General features: G+C 50.9%; 9 protein-coding genes across 9 annotated transcripts; 4 read left to right on the top strand and 5 right to left on the bottom strand.

Annotated features, from left to right (window-relative positions):
- Positions 1 to 628: 628 nt before the first annotated feature.
- Positions 629 to 3519, bottom strand: chiA1 (class III chitinase ChiA1; the record flags this gene model as incomplete). Its single annotated transcript, XM_043291339.1, has 3 exons — positions 629 to 2838; positions 2917 to 3349; positions 3415 to 3519. 3 exons carry the CDS (start codon positions 3517 to 3519, stop codon positions 629 to 631), a joined length of 2748 nt encoding a protein of 915 aa, XP_043147274.1.
- A 2986-nt stretch (positions 3520 to 6505) lies between these two features.
- Aud_006437 (alpha/beta hydrolase) lies at positions 6506 to 7579 on the bottom strand (the record flags this gene model as incomplete). Its single annotated transcript, XM_043291338.1, has 2 exons — positions 6506 to 7115; positions 7167 to 7579. 2 exons carry the CDS (start codon positions 7577 to 7579, stop codon positions 6506 to 6508), a joined length of 1023 nt encoding a protein of 340 aa, XP_043147273.1.
- Positions 7580 to 8272: 693 nt separating this feature from the next.
- Aud_006436 (putative L-PSP endoribonuclease family protein Brt1) lies at positions 8273 to 8783 on the top strand (the record flags this gene model as incomplete). Its single annotated transcript, XM_043291337.1, has 3 exons — positions 8273 to 8434; positions 8499 to 8656; positions 8717 to 8783. 3 exons carry the CDS (start codon positions 8273 to 8275, stop codon positions 8781 to 8783), a joined length of 387 nt encoding a protein of 128 aa, XP_043147272.1.
- Positions 8784 to 9044: 261 nt separating this feature from the next.
- Positions 9045 to 11112, bottom strand: fetC (putative ferrooxidoreductase Fet3; the record flags this gene model as incomplete). The annotated part of the gene is made up of 6 exons (XM_043291336.1): positions 9045 to 9114; positions 9171 to 9471; positions 9528 to 9877; positions 9943 to 10163; positions 10219 to 10713; positions 10771 to 11112. 6 exons carry the CDS (start codon positions 11110 to 11112, stop codon positions 9045 to 9047), a joined length of 1779 nt encoding a protein of 592 aa, XP_043147271.1.
- Positions 11113 to 12422: 1310 nt separating this feature from the next.
- Positions 12423 to 13738, top strand: Aud_006434 (FTR1 family protein; the record flags this gene model as incomplete). The annotated part of the gene is made up of 4 exons (XM_043291335.1): positions 12423 to 12450; positions 12521 to 12645; positions 12727 to 13172; positions 13225 to 13738. The coding sequence occupies 4 exons, from the start codon at positions 12423 to 12425 to the stop codon at positions 13736 to 13738; spliced, it is 1113 nt and encodes a 370-aa protein (XP_043147270.1).
- Positions 13739 to 14902: 1164 nt separating this feature from the next.
- Positions 14903 to 16883, top strand: Aud_006433 (uncharacterized protein; the record flags this gene model as incomplete). The annotated part of the gene is made up of 4 exons (XM_043291334.1): positions 14903 to 15082; positions 15145 to 15422; positions 15479 to 15840; positions 15895 to 16883. 4 exons carry the CDS (start codon positions 14903 to 14905, stop codon positions 16881 to 16883), a joined length of 1809 nt encoding a protein of 602 aa, XP_043147269.1.
- Positions 16884 to 17420: 537 nt separating this feature from the next.
- Aud_006432 (putative spindle pole body associated protein SnaD) lies at positions 17421 to 19922 on the bottom strand (the record flags this gene model as incomplete). Its single annotated transcript, XM_043291333.1, has 1 exon — positions 17421 to 19922. One exon carries the CDS (start codon positions 19920 to 19922, stop codon positions 17421 to 17423), a length of 2502 nt encoding a protein of 833 aa, XP_043147268.1.
- A 417-nt stretch (positions 19923 to 20339) lies between these two features.
- Positions 20340 to 20774, bottom strand: Aud_006431 (KGG domain-containing protein; the record flags this gene model as incomplete). The annotated part of the gene is made up of 2 exons (XM_043291332.1): positions 20340 to 20483; positions 20541 to 20774. 2 exons carry the CDS (start codon positions 20772 to 20774, stop codon positions 20340 to 20342), a joined length of 378 nt encoding a protein of 125 aa, XP_043147267.1.
- Positions 20775 to 21706: 932 nt separating this feature from the next.
- Aud_006430 (oxidoreductase, short chain dehydrogenase/reductase family) lies at positions 21707 to 22737 on the top strand (the record flags this gene model as incomplete). The annotated part of the gene is made up of 2 exons (XM_043291331.1): positions 21707 to 21998; positions 22061 to 22737. The coding sequence occupies 2 exons, from the start codon at positions 21707 to 21709 to the stop codon at positions 22735 to 22737; spliced, it is 969 nt and encodes a 322-aa protein (XP_043147266.1).
- Positions 22738 to 22982: the final 245 nt, after the last annotated feature.

Here is a 22982-nt window from a genome sequence, read left to right as displayed (position 1 = left end):
GAGATGTGGCCTTGACGTTCTTGTTCCTTCAGTAGAATAATATCGATCAATCGTCCGAATCCAATAGAAAACAAACACCATTTATTAGAGGTATAGAGACAACTCATCCGCAATACGCCGGATGACGGGTTGGGTCTGTCGGATCGACCCGTCTTGGCCCTGAAAGCTTGTTTCTCTACGTAACTGGTAATTTTTCCCCCCCCCGGCTCAGCTCAATACGGCTAAGTTTAGGCATCATCGTTTCACGACGCTGCGTAGCGCCCTAGCAGCTCAATCAGGTCTATAGATGGTGGTGGACCCATTACGATCTGCAAATACTGGAGAGATAGAAAATGTCTTATGCTATTGGGAAGGTTGTTGTGACGTCAAAATGCAAGTCTCATGCTCTATACAATATGACAGCGCTTCATGCATCGATCAAGAGTGACAAAGAAATTGGGACGCTTTGCGTCGAGTGTGGGAAGTGGTATAGGACTGCTTCAATTAAGGTCCAGCGCAGACTGGACCGGGTCGAATTGTAATGTAAACACATCGAAATAATAAAAAAAAGTAAAAACAGTGTCAGCTAGAACAGCAGTCCTTCATTATACATTATCTGCCCACATGACATCTCACAAGGTTTGACGCTTTACAAGACGAAGAATGCAGACAGGGCGAGAACCATGAGGACCAAGCCGTGGCCCAGTCCAGCAACGCGCGAGGCAGCACCGGTAGACAAGGGCGACACACCTTCTTGAGTGCTGCTAGGAGGAATGGGCACGTGAGAAGTTTGACCCGATGTCTTGGCCGATGGCTTAACGGCCAGCGTCGACGAAGGGCGGACAGCGCCAGTACCGAGGATCACGGGGTGGCTCGAAGTGGGACGAATCACCGTCACGATGTCGGTGCTCGTGCTGACCAGAGTCACGGCTGGGGGAGGAACCTCTCCTTCAGAAGAGCCGCCGGCACCACCGGTGGGGGAAACACCCGATGGCTTGGTGGGCTTCGATCCCTCGCCAGTAGCGGCAGGGGGTGCGGGCACGACGCCGGTCGAAGTCGACTTAGTTTCAGTGTGGATGGCAGTCACAGGCAGCGTCAACGTCACGGTGGTTGGCTTGGCAGCGCACTGAGTGCAGACGGTCACAGTGGTGGTCCAGCCCTCGGGAACAGTGGGAGCGGGGGTTTGCGATCCGGATCCACCGGGTCCAGCTGGAGGGTTTGTAACGGTGGCCGTGGCGGTTGCAGTGTTAGTACCCGGGCAGTATGTGGTTGTGTACGTAGTGGTCACAGTGGTGAAGCCGGTAGGGCAGATATCGATGTAGGAAGTCACAATAACAGTGGTGATGGTCACAGGCTCCGAGCTGGCACCCGTAGCGGCGACTGAAGAGCTGGCGGTAGGCACGGCGGTGATGGAGCCGGTCGCAGCGGTAGTGGTTGTCGATCCGCTGCCATTGCCGTTGCCGACAGTAGTAGAGCTCTTGTCGGTGGAAGAGGAAGACGAGGACGTGGTGGCAGTGACGGTTGTCGATTGGCCGGCGGTTTGCGATGGGGAAGTGCCGACGTCAGTCTGGGTAGAGCTGGCCACACCGGTGGAGCTGGAGCCTGACTGGCCGACCGCACCCGAGCTGGTGCCGGGGACACTCGTAGAGCCGGTGGCAGAAGCACTGGAAGGAACAGGGGCGCTGGACTGTCCCGAGGTCGACGAAGTGTTGGGGATGACAGGCTTGCTCGTAGAGGGGGTGCCGGAGGCGGAGGATGAGCTGGGCGCGGGCGTAGGCGAAACGGTCAATGTCAAGGTAATCAGAGGAGTCGACGAAGCGACTGGCTCGCTAGAAGAGGATGAGCCGCCGGGAATGACCGGGGTGCTGGACGAAGCCGGAGTRCTCGAGGCAACTGGGGTGCTCGAGGAATCAGGGCTGCTCGAAGCAGATGTTCCGGGAATGACCGGGGTGCTGGACGAAGCCGGAGTGCTCGAGGCAACTGGGGTGCTCGAGGAATCAGGGCTGCTCGAAGCAGATGTTCCGGGAATGACCGGGGTGCTGGACGAAGCCGGAGTGCTCGAGGCAACTGGGGTRCTCGAGGAATCAGGGCTGCTYGAAGCAGATGTTCCGGGAATGACCGGGGTGCTGGACGAAACGGGCGTGCTCGAGACAACGGCGCTGCTTGAAGAGACAGGGCTGCTCGAAGCAGATGTTCCAGGAATGACAGGGGTGCTAGAAGGAGTCGGGGTGCTGGAAGGAACGGCACTGCTAGACGGCGATGGGGTCACAGAGACGGCAGGGGTGCTGGAAGGAACAGCACTGCTTGATGGCGAAGGTGTGGCCGAAGTCACCGGAGTGCTCGATGGGATAGCGCTGGAGGAGGTTACGGGAGGGCTTGGGTCACAGTCCAAAAGGATATCCTTCATGTGGTCGGCATAGGTGGAGCCATCGATCTTGTTGTTCTCGGATGTGGTAGCCTCCCAAAGCATGATACCTCCAAAGGTGTCGGGGTACCGGCGCATGTAGGTGGAAACCAGGGACTCCGCCTGCTTGGGAGTAAGGTAGTAACCCGCGTTGGCTGCAGTCGGACTGGCCGGCAGACCAACATAGAGCTTGGCGTTGCGGCTGGCAGTCGTCTTGAGGGTGGTCACCCAGGCGTCGAAGTTGAACGATCCGAGAGTGTTGTCGACGAAGCTCATGGCCGAGCAAGCAGCGGTGTTGTAATATTGAATCCAGATGAAGTCGAAGGCGGAGTTCGTGATCGCATCACCGAGCTGGGCATCGGGGAGGACACACTGAGGAGCAGCCGAGAGATAGAATTTGCGGTCCTGCACCTGGTTGAAATACTCACGGAAGGTGTTTACCATGGTGGCATAGCCTGGGGAATATTCCATCAGCGACAAGGTTCAAAACTGAAAGAGATTCAAGCAGCCTTGAGAGAGTCCAGAAAACATACCAAAACCACCGTTGTGCTCGATGTCAAAGTCGAAACCATCAACGACGACATTCCCTAAGGGACGAGGACCCTCCCAACCCTCAGCGACTGGGCCAAAAGCTCCCCACAGGAAAGTGGCGAACGCCTTGGCAGTCTTCTCGGAGAGGATGCTCTGGTCTGCGGGATAGGCACCACCAATGGACAGCAGGACCTTCTTACCAGCCGCCTGGCAGATGGGAATATCCTCCATGATCTGATGACAGCCGGACAGCAACTTGGTTTTAACGCCATCTTTAGTAACGTAGGTGGAACCGTCGCACTGGTTGCCAAAGTTGGAGCCCGGCCATCCTCCAGGGCTCATATCGGGGAAATAGTTGATAAAACCAATATTGATGATGTCCAAGGAGGTCTCCTGACAGAAGTGGCTCAGACGGAGCTGGTCAGGACCTTGACCCTACAAGACAATGATCAGCATGCAGAAACTGGGAAGCCAAGGCGAACGCTACGGTCGAAACGTACATAGTAGACGGCAAGGTTGGATCTTGAGGAGGCATCGAAAGCAGACGCCAGGGGAGCTAGGGCTGCAACAGCCGTGGCGACGAGAGAAAACTTGCTGGACACCATGTTGGCGAAAAAAAAGAATGACAGCGGGACTGAAATCCCAGCGAACTATAGCACAAGAAAGGAGTGTAGACGGTGAGGGTCAAAGAAAGGACGCAGACAAATGTCTGCTGACAGGTCAAACGGTCTCTCAACGGACGAGGACTCGCGAAGTGGGAAGGCCAGACCAAAGGGAAGGAGAGATATCTTCAATGAGAGGAGTGGACATGAGGGAGACCTATATATGACTACGTACGGAGAAGTCGACGACCAACCATCTTGCTAGCTCGGAGATTACAGATGGCCATCTTCGCAGCCATATCCCATTATTGTTGGTCTAAAATAGTACGCAGACTTCCCCCCCAGGCACCGTTACGGTCTCGAATGGAGAATTGCAGGGATGATAGCAGGAAGGTTGCAGTGAGAATATGAACTCTATTCAGCACCTTGCCAGATTGAGTTCCAACAGGCACAGCCTACCGGATAAACGACCTCAATTCTCTCAGGTTTCAGCAAATGGCAGAGAGGTAGAGGTCCAAGTTGATTAGTAACAGAAAATCTGCCGGGGTCTAAAGGCGCTACGGACTGAAAAGCGTCACTAGATTGGACAACCGAGTGGCAACGGAAATTGCGAGATAGACCCGGCCGATATTGCCGTTGAGTCAGTGGCAGCGATGAGAGTGCTGATTCGATATGGAAAGTGGGAACAGCCGACAAAAGAGCCGCATGGAGCAAGGTCCATTATTCCTCCACTATCACGACTCCTAAGTGATCAATGGTATCGTCCCTAGTTCCGCATTAGTGACGGCGCATGCATTAGTTCGAAGTTGGGAATTTGGGATGAAATGAATTTTACCACCAGGGTCAAGGAGATGAAATCAAGAAAGGCCCCCCTATTGTCTAGATAGTCCCTGGTGAGGCCGGAAGACAGCCATGATGATGAATCAACTCCAAGCCATACATGAGGTGAGCCATTCATCGACACAAAGGATAGGCTTTCAATCATGAATGAGTTGAATAAGACCTGTCTCTTTTCTTTTTTTCATATCACCACATGGCGGGGGGGGGGGCGTAAAAGGGGAGTAAGCGACGCTGTGGTAACTACCACAAATTGCTGACTGGACTGAGAGGTAGCTGCTAGACTACTTAGTCTGTATCTCCTCCGTAAGCGACGAAGAAGAAGAGCGAATGAAAGGGTCCGAGATGCCTTGGAGACTTGACCTGGTATTGCTTGGTTCCATGGGTGTTACTGGAACTAGAGTAGCCCCATGTCCGATAGCCTCAAAGTCGAGTCGCATGGTGGTGCCTTCCTTATCCAGCTTAGCGCGGGGACTGTTGCCTGGCTGGCAGGCTCCAGACCGTCAGGAACACCAATCATATTGCGAATATTTAGCGCTGGCCTGATTCAGGTCTTGGCATTGTTTTTTCCTTAATGACACTTTCCTGTTTCGGGAAAAGTCACAACAAATTCTTTAAGGCCAGCAAATTAAAAAGTTAATGCCAGAGATTTTCGGTCCTGACTTGCGCTTAGTGTCAATAACACACAAATATCTAGTACCGGAGAACGTGCCGGATCATCCGAGGGGTTTGTCGTTCCTGTTGATCATATCTTCATTGTGAGTAGGCATTAGATACTACCTTAGGTAGGAGATTATCCGGTCTATACAAAGGCCTCGGTCATATTCAACTTCACTATTATTATTATTGTCGGGCTTTTAAGGAAATCCAAGGCACCGATTTTGACAATCACAAGCCAGTGGAAATTATTAACTAATAAAATTCACACAGAGGCTGCTTCTCAGGCTAATTCTCAGAGTTACATCCACGCAGAGGCTGCTCTTAGCCTCTGACCCAGAGTAAGATGAGATTTCTCCACCAATTTGAACCGGTTTGGGCTCAGGCCTTTTGAGTGGATAGATCGCATCGAATCACGAGCACATGGGGCATGTTCTCTGTACTTTAACAAGTTATTTATGAACCATCCATGCTAAGGCTCGCGCTAACCATATAGCTCAGGTACTCGACGGATTACGCCGCAAGTTGGGAGGGAGTACACTCAGGAACTGGGCATGAATGCAGCAAGCAAGTTCCAGCTGTGCTTACCCGGAGAAGATGGAATAATGAGCCTGAGGAGAAATTGAACGGTGAAAAGACGATTCCAAAGTCTCTGTGTCCCACTGATATTCATTAGATACGAATGGTCATGGATTTTCCTCTCTCAAGCAGGACCTTTCTTATTTGGTACATGGGACAAAGGGCAGACATACAGTGCTCATGGTCCCATTTTGATTATGAAACTATTCTACTTCCAGAATGGTTCTTCCATAGATCCTTGTTCTAGAGTTGAGGTGAGATCACTCCGACATCGTCGGATTTCGGTCTCGCTCGCCTCTGCTCTGATCATTTCCCTTCTCAGAGCACGCTCAGAGTTGTGGTATGACTGACGCTCAATTTCATGAGACAAGCAAGCCACGGAAACAGGCCGAGGATGAATACATGATCAATGTAGGGTTTGTTTAATTTAGGGATCAGACACTCCCCTGCTCGCTTAGACGTCAAGGTACTCATGAAGCCCGGGGAATGAAAGAGACCAAGTCCAACCTATGAGTTCAGACTCATCAAGCTCATGAGCAGCTTACCATACGGGCCCTGGTATAGGAAGAGCATCTCTCCTTGAGGAATATCCTGGATGGTCCAGCGTCTGTCCTAATCTCGTCAAGGCGCAGAGCGTTGCATTGCATCTGTGGCATGATACCAATTTACCTGTACTCCCGGTTACCTCACTCACATGTTGCAATGATGATCGCATTAAGACTCGCGAAGCATAACGTTTTCAATCTTAATGTCTACCCAGCAGCCTCTTGACAACGTCATTCAGGTAGCATGTAGCTCGTCTACTGATCTTTCCCATCCTAGTGTGATCAACTATCGCATTACCTTTGCCAATTGCGGCACTGGTTTCTAGCATTCTGCTCATGGATATGATATCATAATCGAGGCTGACGAAGGTTCATGACTCCCAAAAAGCCCTCTTTAACATATCGCACATCAAGGTGATAGATCGCCTGCCCTCCTTGAGAACCGCATCCATAGCGAGAAACGGATGCGGCATCCCCTTCATCACCTGCAGATCCACCTCCACTCCCGCCTCCCTCAGCTTCGCCGCATACTGCTCCCCCTCTGTGCGCAAGACGTCGAGTTCCCCCACCATAATCAAGGCCGGCGGCAGTTGCGACCAGTCATCCTCATAAAAGAGAGGGCTGGCTTCGGGATTGGTGCGATCTGCTATGTTGGGGAGGTAATGGTTGCGATACCAGATCATCTTAGCTGCAGGAAGAGCGGGCGTGTGCTCATACAGACGATAGGACTCGTTGTTGTCGACGGTCGCTGTGTTGTCCATGACGGGAACGGAGAGCAGCTGAGCACGAAAGCGCACCGGTGGCGAGAGGGTGAGGGCTCTATGCGTGATGATGGAAGCCAGATTTCCACCAGCTGACGAGCCTCCCGTCGCCATCTTGGATGAGTCGATGGGAAGCACCGAGGCACCGTCGGAGATGAGCCAGAGGAGGGCTTCCCAGCAATCGTGGACGGCCGCCGGCCATGGGTTTTCAGGGGCCAATCTGTAACATCAGCGACTGGATGTCGACAGGGTGTCGACGGCGAAGACTAACCTATAATCAACTGTGACCACCACGCAGTTCCCTCGAACACAGAGATTCGTACATACTGGATTCTCGGTGTCGATATTTCCTAGCACCCATCCCCCTCCGTGAAAGTACAGCATTGCCGGCCAGCCATCTGCAGGCTTTTCCCCTTGGGGTATGAAGCTGCGGAGCAGAATATCAGGCCCCTCGGTCGCTCTCCGTTTGATGGTGATATCCTCTGTCTTTCCAACGTCGAGCAGAGGACCACCGCCGGGGATCAGAACACCGCTCGTTCTCGAGGCAGCCACCGGTTGGAGATGGACTTGTTGAATGTTGATTACGTATTTGTTGTAGAAGTCGACATATTCTGGGTCGAGCTTGTCCTTGACGGAGTCATGCAAGGGATATGGCGGTTGCGAGATGTCGGTCGAGACGGACATTTTTGATTCTGGCACTCACACAGGAACGAAATAGAGCAGGCTACGGATGATATCAATTGAAGCAGCGATGATGGGAATAGTGAGTCATTAGAGCTGAAGGTTCATTTACTGTTTTGGTATTTGGAAGCTTCCCCTCAGGTCGGTTACATTCCGTCCCTGCGGAGTAAAGATCGTGTCTTGAATCAAGGGCCGTGGGGGTGCAACTGTGTGCAAAGTATCTACTTGTCCAGCACGATCCTGATCCTCTTGATTGATGTCACGGAAATGGTTGATCACGGCGATCACCACGTACGCTGTACTGTATCCACTCAATGACACATGGTATGTGAATCAAAAGGACCAACCTCCTTGCTGGACAACTCAAGGTAGCAGTACGAGCATAAGATCAAGTTACAATGAGCTGTCGTGTCGTGAGGGGTTCAATGCAACTCTCCCGCCTGCGATTGGCACGCGGCCTTGTTTCCGCGCGTGGGGGGGAGCAGATCGATAATAGATACGATGCCTTCATGCGTCCATGCAGCCATGCATTGTACGGAGTAGATGCGCATGTATGCCCGATTTCGCGTGAGGGATACCCCCTCGTATATGAAATTATATATATGACGGGAATGATACCCCGCACCACAAAGGTCTATTTCCTGTAGCTCATATTATAGAGAGCGTGTATATTCTAGAGAGGCATTCAAAATCAATATGGCAACCAAAACCCCCGTCCTCACTGAAAAAGCCCCCAAGCCTCTCCCTGGCATCTACTCGCAGGCCATCATCGCCAATGGTGTCGTCTACTGCTCTGGAGCGGTCGCGATGGATCCGCAAACGGGCAAATTGATCGAGGGGGATGTCAAGGCTCACACGGTACTACTCCAATATACCGTTGTCTTCTTACTGAGTGAGGAATGACTGACAGCATGGCTTGCAGCATCAATGCATCAAGAACCTCACGCATGTCCTCGAGGCCGCGGGAACCACCATCGACAAGGTGGTCAAGGTCAATGTGTTTCTATCGGACATGGATAACTTTGCCGACATGAACTCGGTCTATATGCAGTACTGGGGGGATGTGAAGCCCTGCCGGACGTATGTTACCTCTCTTGTGTATTAATGTGCTGCGGGGATCCGGAAGCTGATGCTTTGTAGTTGCGTGGCTGTCAAGACGTTGCCGCTGAATACGGATGTGGAGATTGAGTGCATTGCTGTGCTGTAATTGAGTTATGATGCAGCATTGAAACAGCGTGTCGGATTCCTTTTTGATTCAAAGGTATCACTATGAATATATACATATTGGTATTCAAGAGGCGTGTGCAGGTCCCCGTAGCAATCTACCGTATAGCAATAGTGTCGAAGCACTAGAAATCTGCCACAAACTGCATGCGGCGGCTAATGTCTCTGTACCTCACGTCTGGCTAGACGTAAAGGTGTAACCGACTGCCGGATCAATGCGATTCCTTCACCATGTAGACGGCCCTCAATTCTCGTCCGGACCATTACTCTGAGTCGAGCAAGTCTGAGGCGCAGTAATCGGCGCCATGCCATACCTGTTTGTGGTCAGTCAGCAAGTGAATACGCCTAAATCCAGTCAATCGGGTCATACCAAGCTATCGACAATAATCCCAGAATAGCTGCAATGCAGCTGAACACCAGGGCAACGATGCCCTTGGCCGTGAAGCCCGCCGGCAGAGGTGCGGGAGATGCATTCTGCCCCGTCAGATCATACAAATCTTCGGTGTTTCCGGCCGCATTTCCGGCGGTGAGGGTACCGCTAGCCTCACAGACCTGGTAGTGATCTTCGGGGATTTTGAGTGTCTTCTGCAGTTCCAGAGGCGCTTCGATAAAGGTCGCAGCTAGTCCTGAATCCATGTGCCATTGGATGTGGCAGTGAAAGAGCCATACGCCTAGCGTGGTCAACTGATTAGCTTCATTGCGAAGAAGAGGCTGTTAGAACACATACCCGGATTGTCGGCCTGGAAACGGAGGACAAAGTTGCCCTGCGGGTGGACTACAATAGTATCCCTCCTCATTGGGACGGATGGGAATGTAGTATGGTTGCTGGGATCATAGTGTCCCGCGTTCTCTTCGCTGCGTGCAATCACCTGGAAAGTATGTCCGTGCAGGTGGAAAGGGTGCTTTCCAGCATCATCGTTGTTGAGAACAAGGTCGACAATATCTCCTTTTTTGAGAACAATCGGGTGTGTGTTGTACCCATAGACAGCAGGATCTGTTGCCGCTGAGCCGGTGGTCAGTGCCGAATACAAAGTCGGAACTTTGGGCGCGACATAGGTGATTCCATTGAAAAAAGCACTATGCAGAGTCAGCCCTAGTTCCTTGAATGCTGACTATCAGACCGTCTGGGCTGGTGCTCTTACTAGTTGGCCCCGTCTCCCAGATTATCCATGGTCACGTCCAGAGTGACGGTATAATCTGCTTCCTTGTGCAGTGCTATGCCATCCACCGGTACCAGGTTGAAGTCATCATAAGGCTCAAAGTCAGAAATCAGAGCTGGACTTGGCTTTTCAGCCTTGTCGTTATATACGAGCCATCCCGTCACGTTATAATTCAACGACTCGGGAAGTTGATCGAAGAGATCCTATACGACTCGTCAGTGGTGGGCATCTTTATCTTGAAGAATTTGAAGCAAATACCGTATCCATACTGCCCACCATGGCGTAATTCTGGCTCGTCTCGTTCTTCATGGTTACCAGCACACTGTAGCGCTGTGCGCTGGCAATGTAGATCATCTGAGCCTCCGACGCATTGGTCCAGACACCATCCACCTCGACAATCTTCATCGTGTGGCCCTCGATCCAAAAATACTGACTGGCAAAAGCACCCACATTGACCAAATGAAAAAGGTATGTCTTTCCCGGCTCGACTGCCACAGTGAGGTTCTGAGTGTCGTTCATCAGAGCCGCTTTGGGCACAGGCTCCGCGCCGGTGGGATTGGTGACGCTAATGAATGACTTCAAGAGCGTTGGCATTTGGTCGTGATACCAGTCGGACAAGCTAATGACTCGCTCCTCATCATACTGCCCGATATACGGATTCTTTGGGTCGGTCACCACCAAGGCTTGTCGGAGCCCGTCAGGATATTGGCCTTTTGTGTGAGAATGGTACCAATAAGTGCCAGATTGCTCAACCTGTGCAGATCGTTAGACTGGCATGAAATCATAGCTTCCACCGCATAGTATACTGACGGTGAAATTGTATACGAAGGTAGAACCTGGAGCGATATCGCACTGTGTAACCGATGGAGGACCGTCCATATGGTTAGTCCCATTCTGAAAGAACCCATGCCAGTGGAGACTGGTGGTCTCATTCCCCAGCGCATTGTGCACCTTTGCAACGATGCGGTCGCCCTTGGTAAAATTGAGCACTGGAGGAGGCCATTGACCATTGATCCCAATCACAGGGCGCGGAAATTGACCATCGGGATTAGCGGTGACCCATGTGATGTTCCAGTCATAGTTGAGGGTAGCAGCAGAGGTTGTCAGGACGTGGACGACAAAGGCCGTCAACAAAAGAAACCCAACTGCCATGGCACCTCAAAGATAATTGACGAATTCTGAGGATGTCGAGAACTGAACGGAGGTGGAAGGGAATCTCACCTTCCAATAGAAAGAAATGGGGGATGGTCGGAATGACAACTGATTGATAAGAGCTTTTTGCCTTTTTTTTTAGTTCTCCCGTGGGATCGTGCCAAAAGTCAATTTTATTTTCACACCGTGGCTAAAGTTATTCATCATAAATCATAATAATAATTAACAGTGTCTGCTAATCTATCTAGGTTCTTGTAATCTCAAACAGCTTCCGTTGTTTTATAATTGGCCTGTAGTCCAACGCATGGTTCGCTGGTGTGGGGGAATATCTACAAGCTACTGTAGCAGTAATACAACATGAGGCATTTTCATAACGATGAGATTGATCGATTCTAATTACGGTTACGACGACGATGACGACCAGGGTGATAATGATACTTCTTATCCACAATCAACCTTCGTTTCTCTGCTTGGCTTGAATTCTCTTCGTGGTCATAGTCAGCCAATGCCCATGCCAGGGTCCATCATTCTCCGAATCCAGCCTGTCGCTTCATTCTTGGTACTTGGCATTTTCCCAAGGGTCCAATGATGGATAGAATATAATTTGTCCTTTGGTTGCTGCCCACAAGATCCACCCTCTCTAGTGTGAGCTTATCATGCCGTGTCTTTCTTGACTTCGGTGCTTGGTGATTCCTTATTGCTTCCTCTGTGTGTGGGCAGTGAAGATATTTTCTTTTCTGTATTGGAATCGCCCAGAATCTGCTGTACTGAGATTAGGATTGACAGAGGAAAGACTACGGAGTACTCCGTAGAGAAAGCCAAGATCAGACCGTACGATCCCAATTGTGTGCGATGGGCCGATGATCCATCAATCCATCAGTTCATGGGGTTCAGGTCCACGAATTTGCTTGTAAAGTTCAGCCGGTTGAGCGCCACCATCCAAACGTTTCTCGCTGTAGGTAGAAGCGATCCAACCAGAAGACTTTTTGCGTTATTCTGACTTTGTCTCTTCTCGCGTCGAACTCTCCTGTTCCGGTTTGTTGCCGCAGTTTCCGTTCTTGCGCCATTTTATCAATCAGATAATCGAGAGGCTTTTCCCTCGTGACTCTGCGCATTTTTCTATCAATCAATCAGACAATCCTTCTGCGTTCTGCTTAGATAATATTTATCATATCAATCAATCTTTCAATCTTTATCGATCAGTCACTAAATTAATATTATCCACAACTCCCCCCGACCCCCCAAACCCTCCTTCTCATGGTTAAGTCTCAGTTTTCGAATCTTTTGTCGTCTCCCTCTCAACTCACAAGATGGCGAAAGACGTGTTTGCTGTTCCAAGTATGGGTTCCTGACTAGATTTGAATTACTTTTTACACAAATATACTAACCTTTCTTCGCCTGTCTTCAGTCTTTTTTATCTGTTTCCGAGAATGTGTTGAGACCAGCATCATTGTCTCTGTGTTGCTCTCATTCATCAAACAGACTTTGGGACGAGAGCAAGATGCTCTCACACGTAAGAGATTGACCAGACAGGTAGGCTCACTTATTCCTTCAATCACGTATTCCCCTCTCTTTTCCGAACTTCTGGCTGATCGTGTGGTTCCGATCTTCTAGGTGTGGTGGGGAGTCGGCATTGGATTGTTCGTCTCTATCTGCATCGGAGCTGGCATGATTGGAGCTTTCTACGGCTATGGCAAAGATCACTTCGCTAGTACGGAGGATCTGTGGGAGGGCATCTTCTCCCTGATAGCCAGTGTCATTATCACCATCATGGGCGCTGCACTGCTTCGTGTTACCAAGCTGCAGGAGAAGTGGCGCGTCAAGCTAGCTCAGGCCCTGGAAGCAAAGCCGTTGACTCGCGGCACATTCAAAAACAACCTCAAACTATGGGCGGAGAAATACGCCATGTTTCTCCTCCCCTTCATCACCGTTCTCCGTGAAGGTCTCGAAGCGGTGGTGTTCATTGGAGGCGTCAGTCTCAGTTTTCCTGCAACTGCCTTCCCTCTACCGGTTTTTACTGGTATTCTCGCGGGAGTGGCCATTGGATATCTACTTTATCGGTACGTTGAACCCCCTGAATCAGCTGTCTTTTCAAACACTGATGGCCTGCAGAGGAGGAAACCAAGCCTCGCTCCAGATCTTCCTGATCATCTCGACGTGCTTCCTCTACCTAGTTGCAGCTGGCCTCTTCTCCCGAGGCGTATGGTATCTGGAGAACAATACTTGGAACCATCTAGTTGGTGGTGATGCTGCCGAGACAGGTGCCGGTCCGGGATCGTATGATATCCGACAAAGCGTCTGGCATATAAACTGCTGTAGTCCCCTCGTTAATGGCGGCGGAGGATGGGGTATCTTCAACGCCATCCTTGGCTGGACGAACTCGGCGACCTATGGCTCCGTCCTTTCATATAACCTCTACTGGCTTGCCGTGATCCTCTGGTTTGTGGCTATGCGTCACAAGGAACGCCATGGACATTTACCCGTGATCCACCCTCTGCTGAACCGGCTGCGAGGCGGAAAGTCTGCGGGATGTCGAAATGGACGGCAAGACGTCGAGGACCGCGCGATACCATCTGATTTGGAGACGGAGTCAAAAGTACCGAAGAACGGAGCGTCCCTTCTATGAGCGAGTGAAAAAGAGGGAACGGCCGTGTATTAGCAATCTATTCCTATATATATACCCATAGACTAGACCACTCTATGAGCAGAGCCATTTGATCATCTGACGTTCTGGTGTAAGAGAGCATAAGGTGGCAGTAGAGTCGAGGCGAGCATTGATTGCATATCGTTATAGCTTCAACCCTTGGCACATCCTCCCCCCCAACCCCCCCTCCCCCCCAAAAAAAAGGAAAGAACATCCTCCATCTTACGAGACGGTCTATGATTGATTGCTAAGGAGATAAACGCCTTTCAATCCATTCGAACTGAGGATTAATGTGTCTACTTCGATACGGTCACGTGCATCCCTTCGTTGACCATATGCACGAACTGGACCTCCCTTTTTCCTGTCCAACAATCCTATCCTGTACCCCTGTGGTTACTCCTACATTCAAAAATCCCTTTGTCTCATTCATCAATGCATTGTCTCGCTGTTCTCATCCTTTGTACTCCGTCACCTTGAAATGATTGTGTCTCAGTGGATGAAAATCGAGGACTTGCCCTCGACAGTGGCTCGAAATATGAGTCCAGGCGCTTGAAATACCTGCATACTGATGCACATACACAGGTTCATCGGAATTCTGATTAAAAGGGTTAACTCCTTCAAGTGATGAAAATGCGATGACTTAGCAATTGAAATGATCTTCGACTCCTCAATGCACCTCTGGCGCCACCAATGACTTTTGGTGAGGCTGTCAACTATCCTTCAGGCTAACATTCCAGAACTATGATCGTCCATTCTGGAGCCCTTAATTCCTCTAATTCCTTCAAGGATCTTGGGGACACGCGGTCGACGCTGTCTGCAGTTTGCACTCTATGTCTCTCCCATCTACATTCCGATCCTTTGTGTTGACGCGCCTTCAAGAGATCGGTTTACAGCTCTCCTTTTTATTCTTCAGCTTGTTCTTTACCTTGCTATTTGACACTTTCTCTATGCAATATGTCTATAAGCTATCCTGATCACCCGACAATAAGACTTCTGCAATCAGCGGCTTCGACTGCCACTGTGGCCTTTCTTCCCTCCACTTATTGCGCGCGTAGATAACAGATTATCGGTCTGTTCCACTGTGTGGATGCTCTTTTATACGGAGCCTGCGATACAGCGTCTCGAGCTGCTGTCCCACATTTCATCATGGCTGATCAGCCTACAACGCCTCAAAGGCGAGGATCATGGACCAAGGTCGTCATATTTGTATCCCTATATGTCTTGTTGCTTGAATCGCTCATCGAATGGGTCCTTGTGATATACTTCTTCGTCAACCGACAAGTCGATTCCAAGATGCTGCCGAGCTTGGTTCTGATTCTCATCGCGGTAAGATCTCTCTCGCCGTACCTGTCATAATTATCAACCGATTCTGATCGTGGAGTGCGCAGTCTCTCTTCACTGTTCCACTTGTGGTTTTGCATAGCCTACTCGCGTGGCAATACAACAGAGTCCAAGGATTCCGGCGGCAAAAGAAATTCTTGCACGGCGTGTGCACATATCTTCTGCGGCTGACAACAATCATCTGGGTAGCAGCAAGTGTGGCAGGCTTGGTGGTCATCTCGCAGCAGATTTCATGTCTTCCGGACAGTATGAACGGTGGTTTCTGGAAAACCGGTGTCAGCTGTGCGCTTCATAGAGCTGCCGTTATCGTCTCAGTTCTATCCTTGTAAGTGATGGCAAGTCCCCAGTTGTAATGGAAAAGGTGTTGATGAGAATCTTCAGTATCACCGTCTGTCTCTATTTCTGCTCCCGCGAGCTTTGCCGCCGACCTTACGACGTGTCTCTGTTGGGCGTATACTCGCAGCGGCAGTCAATCCGCGGCGATAGTGTCTGTTCCCAAACAAGCTTCGACAGAGAAAGCTGCCTGACGAATGACATTTACTATCTTTGCCGTGGGCCTGATGTCACGTTCGGCACCCAGGGGGTATGTATACCGTCCGGCGACGACAACCTTATTGAAAAGGTCGTTTCGCCGACTATTCAACATCCTCGACCAATACGCCCAAAGTCTCAACTTCGTCTTGATACAGACCAAGCATGCGAAGCAGCAGAGATCCTGTCAGGGACAACTCTTGCTTCCACAGGTAAGACTCACGCTACGGAAAAGAGGTAGTTCAGGCAGACTAACTTGGTCGCAGTATCTCGCACCCCTACTCTAGCAACTCTGAGAACTGCAAGCGAGGCTTCGTTCCAGAATCCTCCCTGTGCGGAGCTGTCTGGGACTCCCGAGGTCCCTCCGGTCCCTCCAGTCGGACACTCGAGACAAAAGTCGTCCATATCATCCCTTTGCAGGTCCCTTCTCAAAGTCCTGCCCATTTCAATTCCTCTGTCGGCGGATCCTCAGATCCGCGCCCTAGCCGAAGCTGACCCCCGTCGGGATATCGAACAGCAAGCACGGAGGGACGATGTTATTGTAAAGCAGGAGCAGACTGGGCAGTCACCAAACTCTTCACCCAGCGAGAACCCCTCCCCCTCCTCTACACCTGATTGGCCTTCTGAGATGGAAAGCTCTGTCGCAGTAGCTCAGTTGAAAGGACCTTCTCGCCCAAGATCAGTGACAGCAAGCTCCGCCGATGCCCCCGAAGTCGTAGCACCCCCGGCCACCGTTCACAGATCCAATACTTCAAATACACTTCCTGCCTATCAACCCCAGCACGCGGCTTACATGCTCATCCCACCAAATCAGATCGCCCGACGGCCGATGGATCGACCTCCCAATCGCCGGGTTTCCCTCATCGAGCCCAACACGGTCGCCCGTCGTCACACGCATCGCTACAGCCAAAGACAAAGACCAAGCTACCAGTTCGATCCCAACCAGATCCCCCGCCACACACAGAGCCACCATCACCGCCCCCACCAGCAGTTCGAGCAATACCGTATCATGGGCCCCGCCTGGCGCAGAAACGACGTGGAAGTCATATATCCCAGCACACGAAGGCCGCGCAGCTCGACTTGCGGCGGGATCGCTTCCCTCGGCCACGGCACCCTCGATAGTATCAGGGAGACAGGGTCATCCGTGGATGAGGCTCGAGCAGCTGTGACATTTGATGATCGAGGGAGGCGCACCATCCTCGACAGGAATACGTACCGTGGTGCCAATCGCACCAGTATGCATAGATTTAGCTAGAATTATTTTCGAGTCTGCTGGCCAGACATGTTGAAGGAGGGATAAGCCTAATCACGGAGAGCGCTTTTGATATTGTCCAGTGGCTTCAGACATGGGTTGTGATCGGCTTTGGGACGCCCTCGCTTTTTCATATACTTTACCTATATGTGGATGAGTCTTCTCTTCCTTGAAGTATTTATACTGAACTCCTTCTCTGTTATATGTTGAAAAGTTGGCAGATTATGCTGAATTCGTATTCTGTTCCTGAAAAGATCACCCTTGTAATTGGTCATCTTACGGTTTCTATCTTAAACCCACTTCTATCTCTGGGAATTATGCAAAAATTGTTATGTGGACTTGTATTCCAATCGTAACCTTCGGCAATGAGACGTTTCCCCAAGAGAAGCCATTGCCCCTATATTATGCCCAGAGCTCAGCATCAAGCGATTAGAAACTTATCATGTTACACATAGAGACAACCCACGCAGACCGTTCAGATGAACGCCGATGAATCCACAAAGCCGAGAGAACAATGTATGGGGAGGACATTCATGCTTCCTAGCCCTCCGTTCCTTTCCTCTGAGCATACTTATATCTATAAGCCTGTTTGACGCGTCGCCCATCCTCGCCGAGGTTCTCCTTGACGTCGCCGACTTCCTTCTCCCCCCAGGCCCACATGAGGGCTTTGGCCATCCGCTCTCTCTCCTTGAGGAGCAGATCCACGCGGCGCTCCCACTCTTTCTCCCGCTTCTCGACGGACCGGGCGATTCGCTCGTCCAGCGCAGCGGCCGCCTCTTCCTTCGCAGCAATCGCAGATTGCAGTCTTCTGACCTCCGTGTCAAGAGACTGTATTTGGGTCTCTTGCGTCGCACGCGCGGCGAGCAGGGACTGCAATTCGGCATTGAGTTTTGATTCTCGCTTCTCGGCAGCGACAAGGAGATCACGTAGCTTGCGGTTTGAGTCGGCGTGGGACGAACGTAGAGTGGAGATGGCGGTGGCGTGTGCGGTTTGGAGGCTCTTGAGTTGGGCGCGGTACGATTCTTCGAGCTTCTCTGTCTGGCCAATGTTGCGCGGTGTGGGAGGTGAAGGGGGAGGACTGGGTTGCTGCGTGTTCTTCTCTGTCTGAAGACGGCTGACGGTTTCGAGGGCTTCCAAATTCTCCGCCTTCATCTGGTTGAGTTCTCCCTGAACTCTATCCAGGCTGGTTCGCAGGTCGTCTATTTGTTTAGTGAGGCGGGTATTCTCGTCCTCAATCGACTTGAACAGGGTCTGCGCCTCAGCGGCCTGTTCTTGGGACCGCTTCAGATCGAGCTCAAGGGCCTTCCGAATCGAAGATGCCTCCTCCAGTTCGGCCCGGGCCGTGGCCAAATCCCGACGATATGCTTCCATTTCATGATCTTTTGAGTCAGCATCCCTTGACAAGGAAGGCTTGCCAGACGAGCGTGTGGTGCTATGCGGGTCAAGATCTTTAATAAGTTCGAGAATCTCGGTGTACGTATTCCTCCCCCCTGCTTCGAGTGGCATTTCTGCCGCCATGGCCTTGAGCGCGTTTCCTTGAGCCGTAACCTGCGATTGGGCGCGGTTAAGGTCGGCTTCAAGAGTGCTATTCTTCTCTTCCAGCGGGCGATTCTTGGTCTCCAGAGATTCAACCTTCTCTTCAAGAATTCGGTATTCTTGGTTCGCCTGGTCTAGTTCGGTCTCCAGCCTGTCAATCTCGATGAGATTATCATCAATTTGCGCCTTGAGCCCATCGATCTCGGTATTCTTCTCTCGCAATTGTAGCTCTTTCGCTGCGGTGACTTCTCTCAGCTTTAATAGGGTGTCTTCGAGTGTAGCATCGCGTTTCTTCAACTGTTCTTGCGCCAGGTCCAGTTGCTGACGTAGGTATGCGATCGTCTCCAGGCGCTCTGCGTCCAGGTCCGGGCGCGTATCCCTGCTCTGCAGCTCCTTTTGCATATCGCCGAGCTGTTTCTGAAGCGCACTGAGTCCCGACTGGCCGAATGAAGATCTCCGCATGTACAACTCTTTTTCATCGTTCTCATTCTGGAGCGAATGGATCTGCTGTCGCAAAATTGCCTCGTCGTCTCGCTTCGCTTGAAGATCGTCCAACTGGCTTGATTTCTTCTGAAGTTCAGCCTGCAAATGCTTGATCTGCTCCCCCGCAGAAGCGGCTTCCAGTACCCGTCTATGGTTTCTCTCTAGCTGCTGATCGCGCTCTCGAATCACTGCTTTTAATTCAGCGATTTGACGGCGCAAATCCTCGTTTGAATCCGTCGTATCCTTCTGTAGTGTAGCCGTCTGTCTTTGGACGGATGGTGTGGAAACTGGTTGGGCTTCATCATCGGGATCCTCCTCAATATCTTCTAATTGGGTCATTTCCTTAGCGAAGGCGCCTGTCCTACGCAGGAAATGGGACGGCGTGGACATGTCAACAGGGGGCCCGAATTCACTGTACTCGCCAACTTCCGCTTCATCATCTCGGCCAGGCTGCTGTAAGCCATGCCCCTGTTGTTGTGGCTGATGGTCCGCCTCCTTTTCCTCTTCTTGACCCTCACGCTTGTCGCCCAGCGCAATCGCTGGCTGCGAATTGTCCTTCAAGAGTGCCGATTGATCCTCCTCCCAATCCTTGTCCTCCGAGTCATAATCCATGCCCATCAGATACCTCTCCATGTTGGCTGTAAAGTCCTCCGGGCCACCGACTTCAGAAAGCTTATCCTCCTCATGCGGGAATTTCAGATCCGGTAGCGTATCATCATCACGAGCTAACTGTGTCCCGGATAAAGCGCGAAAATCAACGGTATATTCCGCTAGTCGCGCATCGAGTTCGTTCGCTTGATGATCGGGAGACGAAGCTCTAGATAGCGCTGGTGAACGCTCTCCGTCAATCTCGGCCGCGACACGGTCGGAAACAGGGCTATCAGCACGTGGAAGAGAATCAACCAATCTCTCCTCAGGAGGAGGAGGAGGTGACGATGGCATAAACAAAGGCGTAGCGATTGTAGACGCGCCGACCGTGTCGTGGGTTGTCGGGTCTGGCGAAGTGTAGCGGGTGTCAGCCATGGTGAGATCCAGTCGGGGGTACGCTCAGGCAATCAGCATCGTTCGGTTGGGGGGTTGTATAGATAGATGATATTGATAATGCGATAAGAACCTTGATGCGATTGACGGCGAGATTGCCGAAGAAAACCAATTGAGATGGATTGATTATTATCGCCAGATTGACAGAGGAGAGTGGAGGATCGACGCAGAGCACCGCGCACCTTGTGTATGCCTGAGTTCTCGGGCAACAACATTAGATTGTTTATAGAATGCCTGATTGGGACTGGCGGAACCGCGACCGTGACGTAACACATGCTCAGCATTGCCTGAGGTATCTATCTCTCTATCTCTCTACCTCTCTAATATCTAGCAAATTGATTCTACATCTAGATATACATCGCATCTACCTCTAATCTATATTAAAAGCTTTGGAGACATTTATGCCGTCCATGACTCCTCAAACCCTGGACCTGCTGCTGAAGGCTCATGAGTGTGACGTCTCTCTGCAGCGACGCCCTGATGTTTCTCTGCCTGCTCAGCTGCTTTCCTGGTCGCACGACCTCCTCGCGAGGCGATTTCGTGCTGTTGATGGACGAGTCACTATGTGCATAACATGATGCATGGCCTCCCTAGTCTCACCTGTTTCTCAGGGTCCATATCATGAAAGCCTCCAACGCCCCGGGCTTTACCTCCCTTGCGACCACCCTTCCGACCAATCTCGGAGAGCTCTTCCTTGGGACGGTTGGCAAAATTGCCTGGGTTTGGGTGATGGTCGGCTCTAGTTGCGACCGTTGCGACTGTAGTCCGCCAAAGAGAAGTAGACCGACCGAGACGGTTCGAGAGGAGATGTGGACGAAATAGGGAGCGTTGCATAATTTCCGGTTAGAAGATCAAGGATGTAGATCGTAAAGTTTCGATTGGCGGAAGCAATCAAAGAAGCTGACACCAGTAGAGTGGGCACTGTAGTCTTATCTTGCAAGGCAGATGTTTATGTAGCCCTGCCAGGATGCTTGCAGTTGCCTCCTCCATGGCAAGAACTCTCGATATACTATGTCAGGAGGCGATCAACAAATCACTCCCTGTTTATTGGCCTGTGGAGAGACTGCGCATGGCAAAGTAAGATATCGACAATCATGATTTGCTCATTTGAACGTTCATTGATTGGTCGGAAGATGAAAGTCCGTCTGACAGCCATATATGTCATGGTGAAACCATCTTCATGATCATGTGGGGATGGACAGGCAAACTGCACAGATGATTGAGTCGGTTTACCAGTAAATTGAACAGAGACAAGAAATCCAGAGAGGTAGCAGTGACCACATACAAATAAGAAACCGTCTTATGTATGCAGGGGAGGCGAGATGATGCTGGCCGCAAACTTAGTAGCTGGTGATCGTCGAGATAGAGTCAAGAATCAAGACCCTACTAAGGTTGAGTCAGCAGGCACAGGCCACTACAAGTGGAATAAATGCATTTGATATTAATCTGCTTGCAAAGCACTAAGGTAATGACCGCATCAAATAAACTGGTCGTGCATCAACTTCCAAGATGGAGATCTGGCTCACAGGGGCGCATCTGACCTTACGCAAACGTCATACTATACTACAGTCAAGCCCTCAGCCTTGGTCGATGGAAACATGCCCTGAACTTCACCCATGGTACACAAGATCTTATCTATTGTATTGCATAATGTCAACATGGGCTGGCAGTAGTGCTAGGTATAAAGGACTGGCATCCATTCAGAAGCCTCGAACGACTGGTTACTCCAAGAATTTCATACTCTACCGATAGACAGGCAACAAAGAATGGCTTCAATACGCATACTCAATTCGCTACCAACGTCCATCACTCGATCTGGCCGATTTGCCAAAGTCACGGCTCCAGTTACGGCATACCGAACATTCTCGTCGTCCAGTTTGCGCCTGGATCTGGAACCTTTCAAGGAAGGCAAAGATCTTCGAACAGTACCGGCTGCGTCTTCAACGGAAAAGGCCTATCCCAATTTCAGTCTACGCGACAAGGCATATGTTGTCACTGGGGGCGGACGAGGACTGGGGCTTACCATAGCGGAAGCCATGGTACAAGCGGGCGCACAAGGTGACTCCCCTCTGGCTGGACATGCTGATCATTTCTCAAAGCTAATTCAATCGATAATACAGTGCATTGCTTTGATCGACTAGACACTCCTCACCCCGATTTCGCACTATCGCAAGAAGCCTCCAAGAACACGGAGGGGTCAATACATTACCATCACGTCGACGTGCGAGACAGAGAATACCTGAACAAGACCATCAGTCATATCACCAAAGAACACGGGCAGATCAGTGGACTGGTAGCAGCCGCGGGCATTCAGCGTGTCAAAGACGCGGTAGACCACACTCTACAAGATGTCGCAGAAGTGATGGACGTCAACTTCACGGGCGTCTTCATGTCCGCCAACGCCGTCGCGCAACAGATGATGCAAACCAAGCGGCCGGGATCCATTGTGCTCGTGGCGAGTATGTCAGGAATGATTGCCAATAAGGGTCTGACCTGTCCTGCATACAATGCCTCCAAGGCAGCAGTCATTCAGCTCACGCGGAATCTGGCGATGGAATGGGGCAAGTACGGAATCCGAGTGAACGCGCTGTGTCCCGGGCATATCATCACCCCCATGGTTCAAAAGAACTTCGAGGAGGTTCCCGGCTTGAAAGAAACATGGGAGAAGGAGAACATGCTAGGTCGATTGGCTGTTCCTGAAGAGTTCACAGGCGCCACTATCTTCATGCTCTCACCAGCAAGCAGTTTCATGACAGGAAGCTGTCTTGTCGTTGACGGTGGACATACAGCTTGGTGAAGGACTGTATATTCCATTTGATGTGTTAGATAAGATATGATATCCTGCAGTTAATACAGCGTCTTGTCTGTTATATATTCCTATTAGTTAGTTAACTTAACTTGAGGGACGGCTGAGTCAGCAGCATCTCCAACTTTTTGTTTTGGAGTCGAAAGTTGGAGTCTTTTTAAGGTATCAACAGACTGCTCATCTTTCATTCGATCTGGATTTTTTTTCTGGTGATCTCACCGCTGTAGACACCGTCA

The sequence above is a fragment of the Aspergillus udagawae genome (assembly GCF_001078395.1).
Source record: "Aspergillus udagawae IFM 46973 DNA, scaffold_4, whole genome shotgun sequence".
Lineage (NCBI taxonomy): Eukaryota > Fungi > Ascomycota > Eurotiomycetes > Eurotiales > Aspergillaceae > Aspergillus > Aspergillus udagawae.
This window is presented reverse-complemented; position numbering and strand designations above follow the sequence as displayed.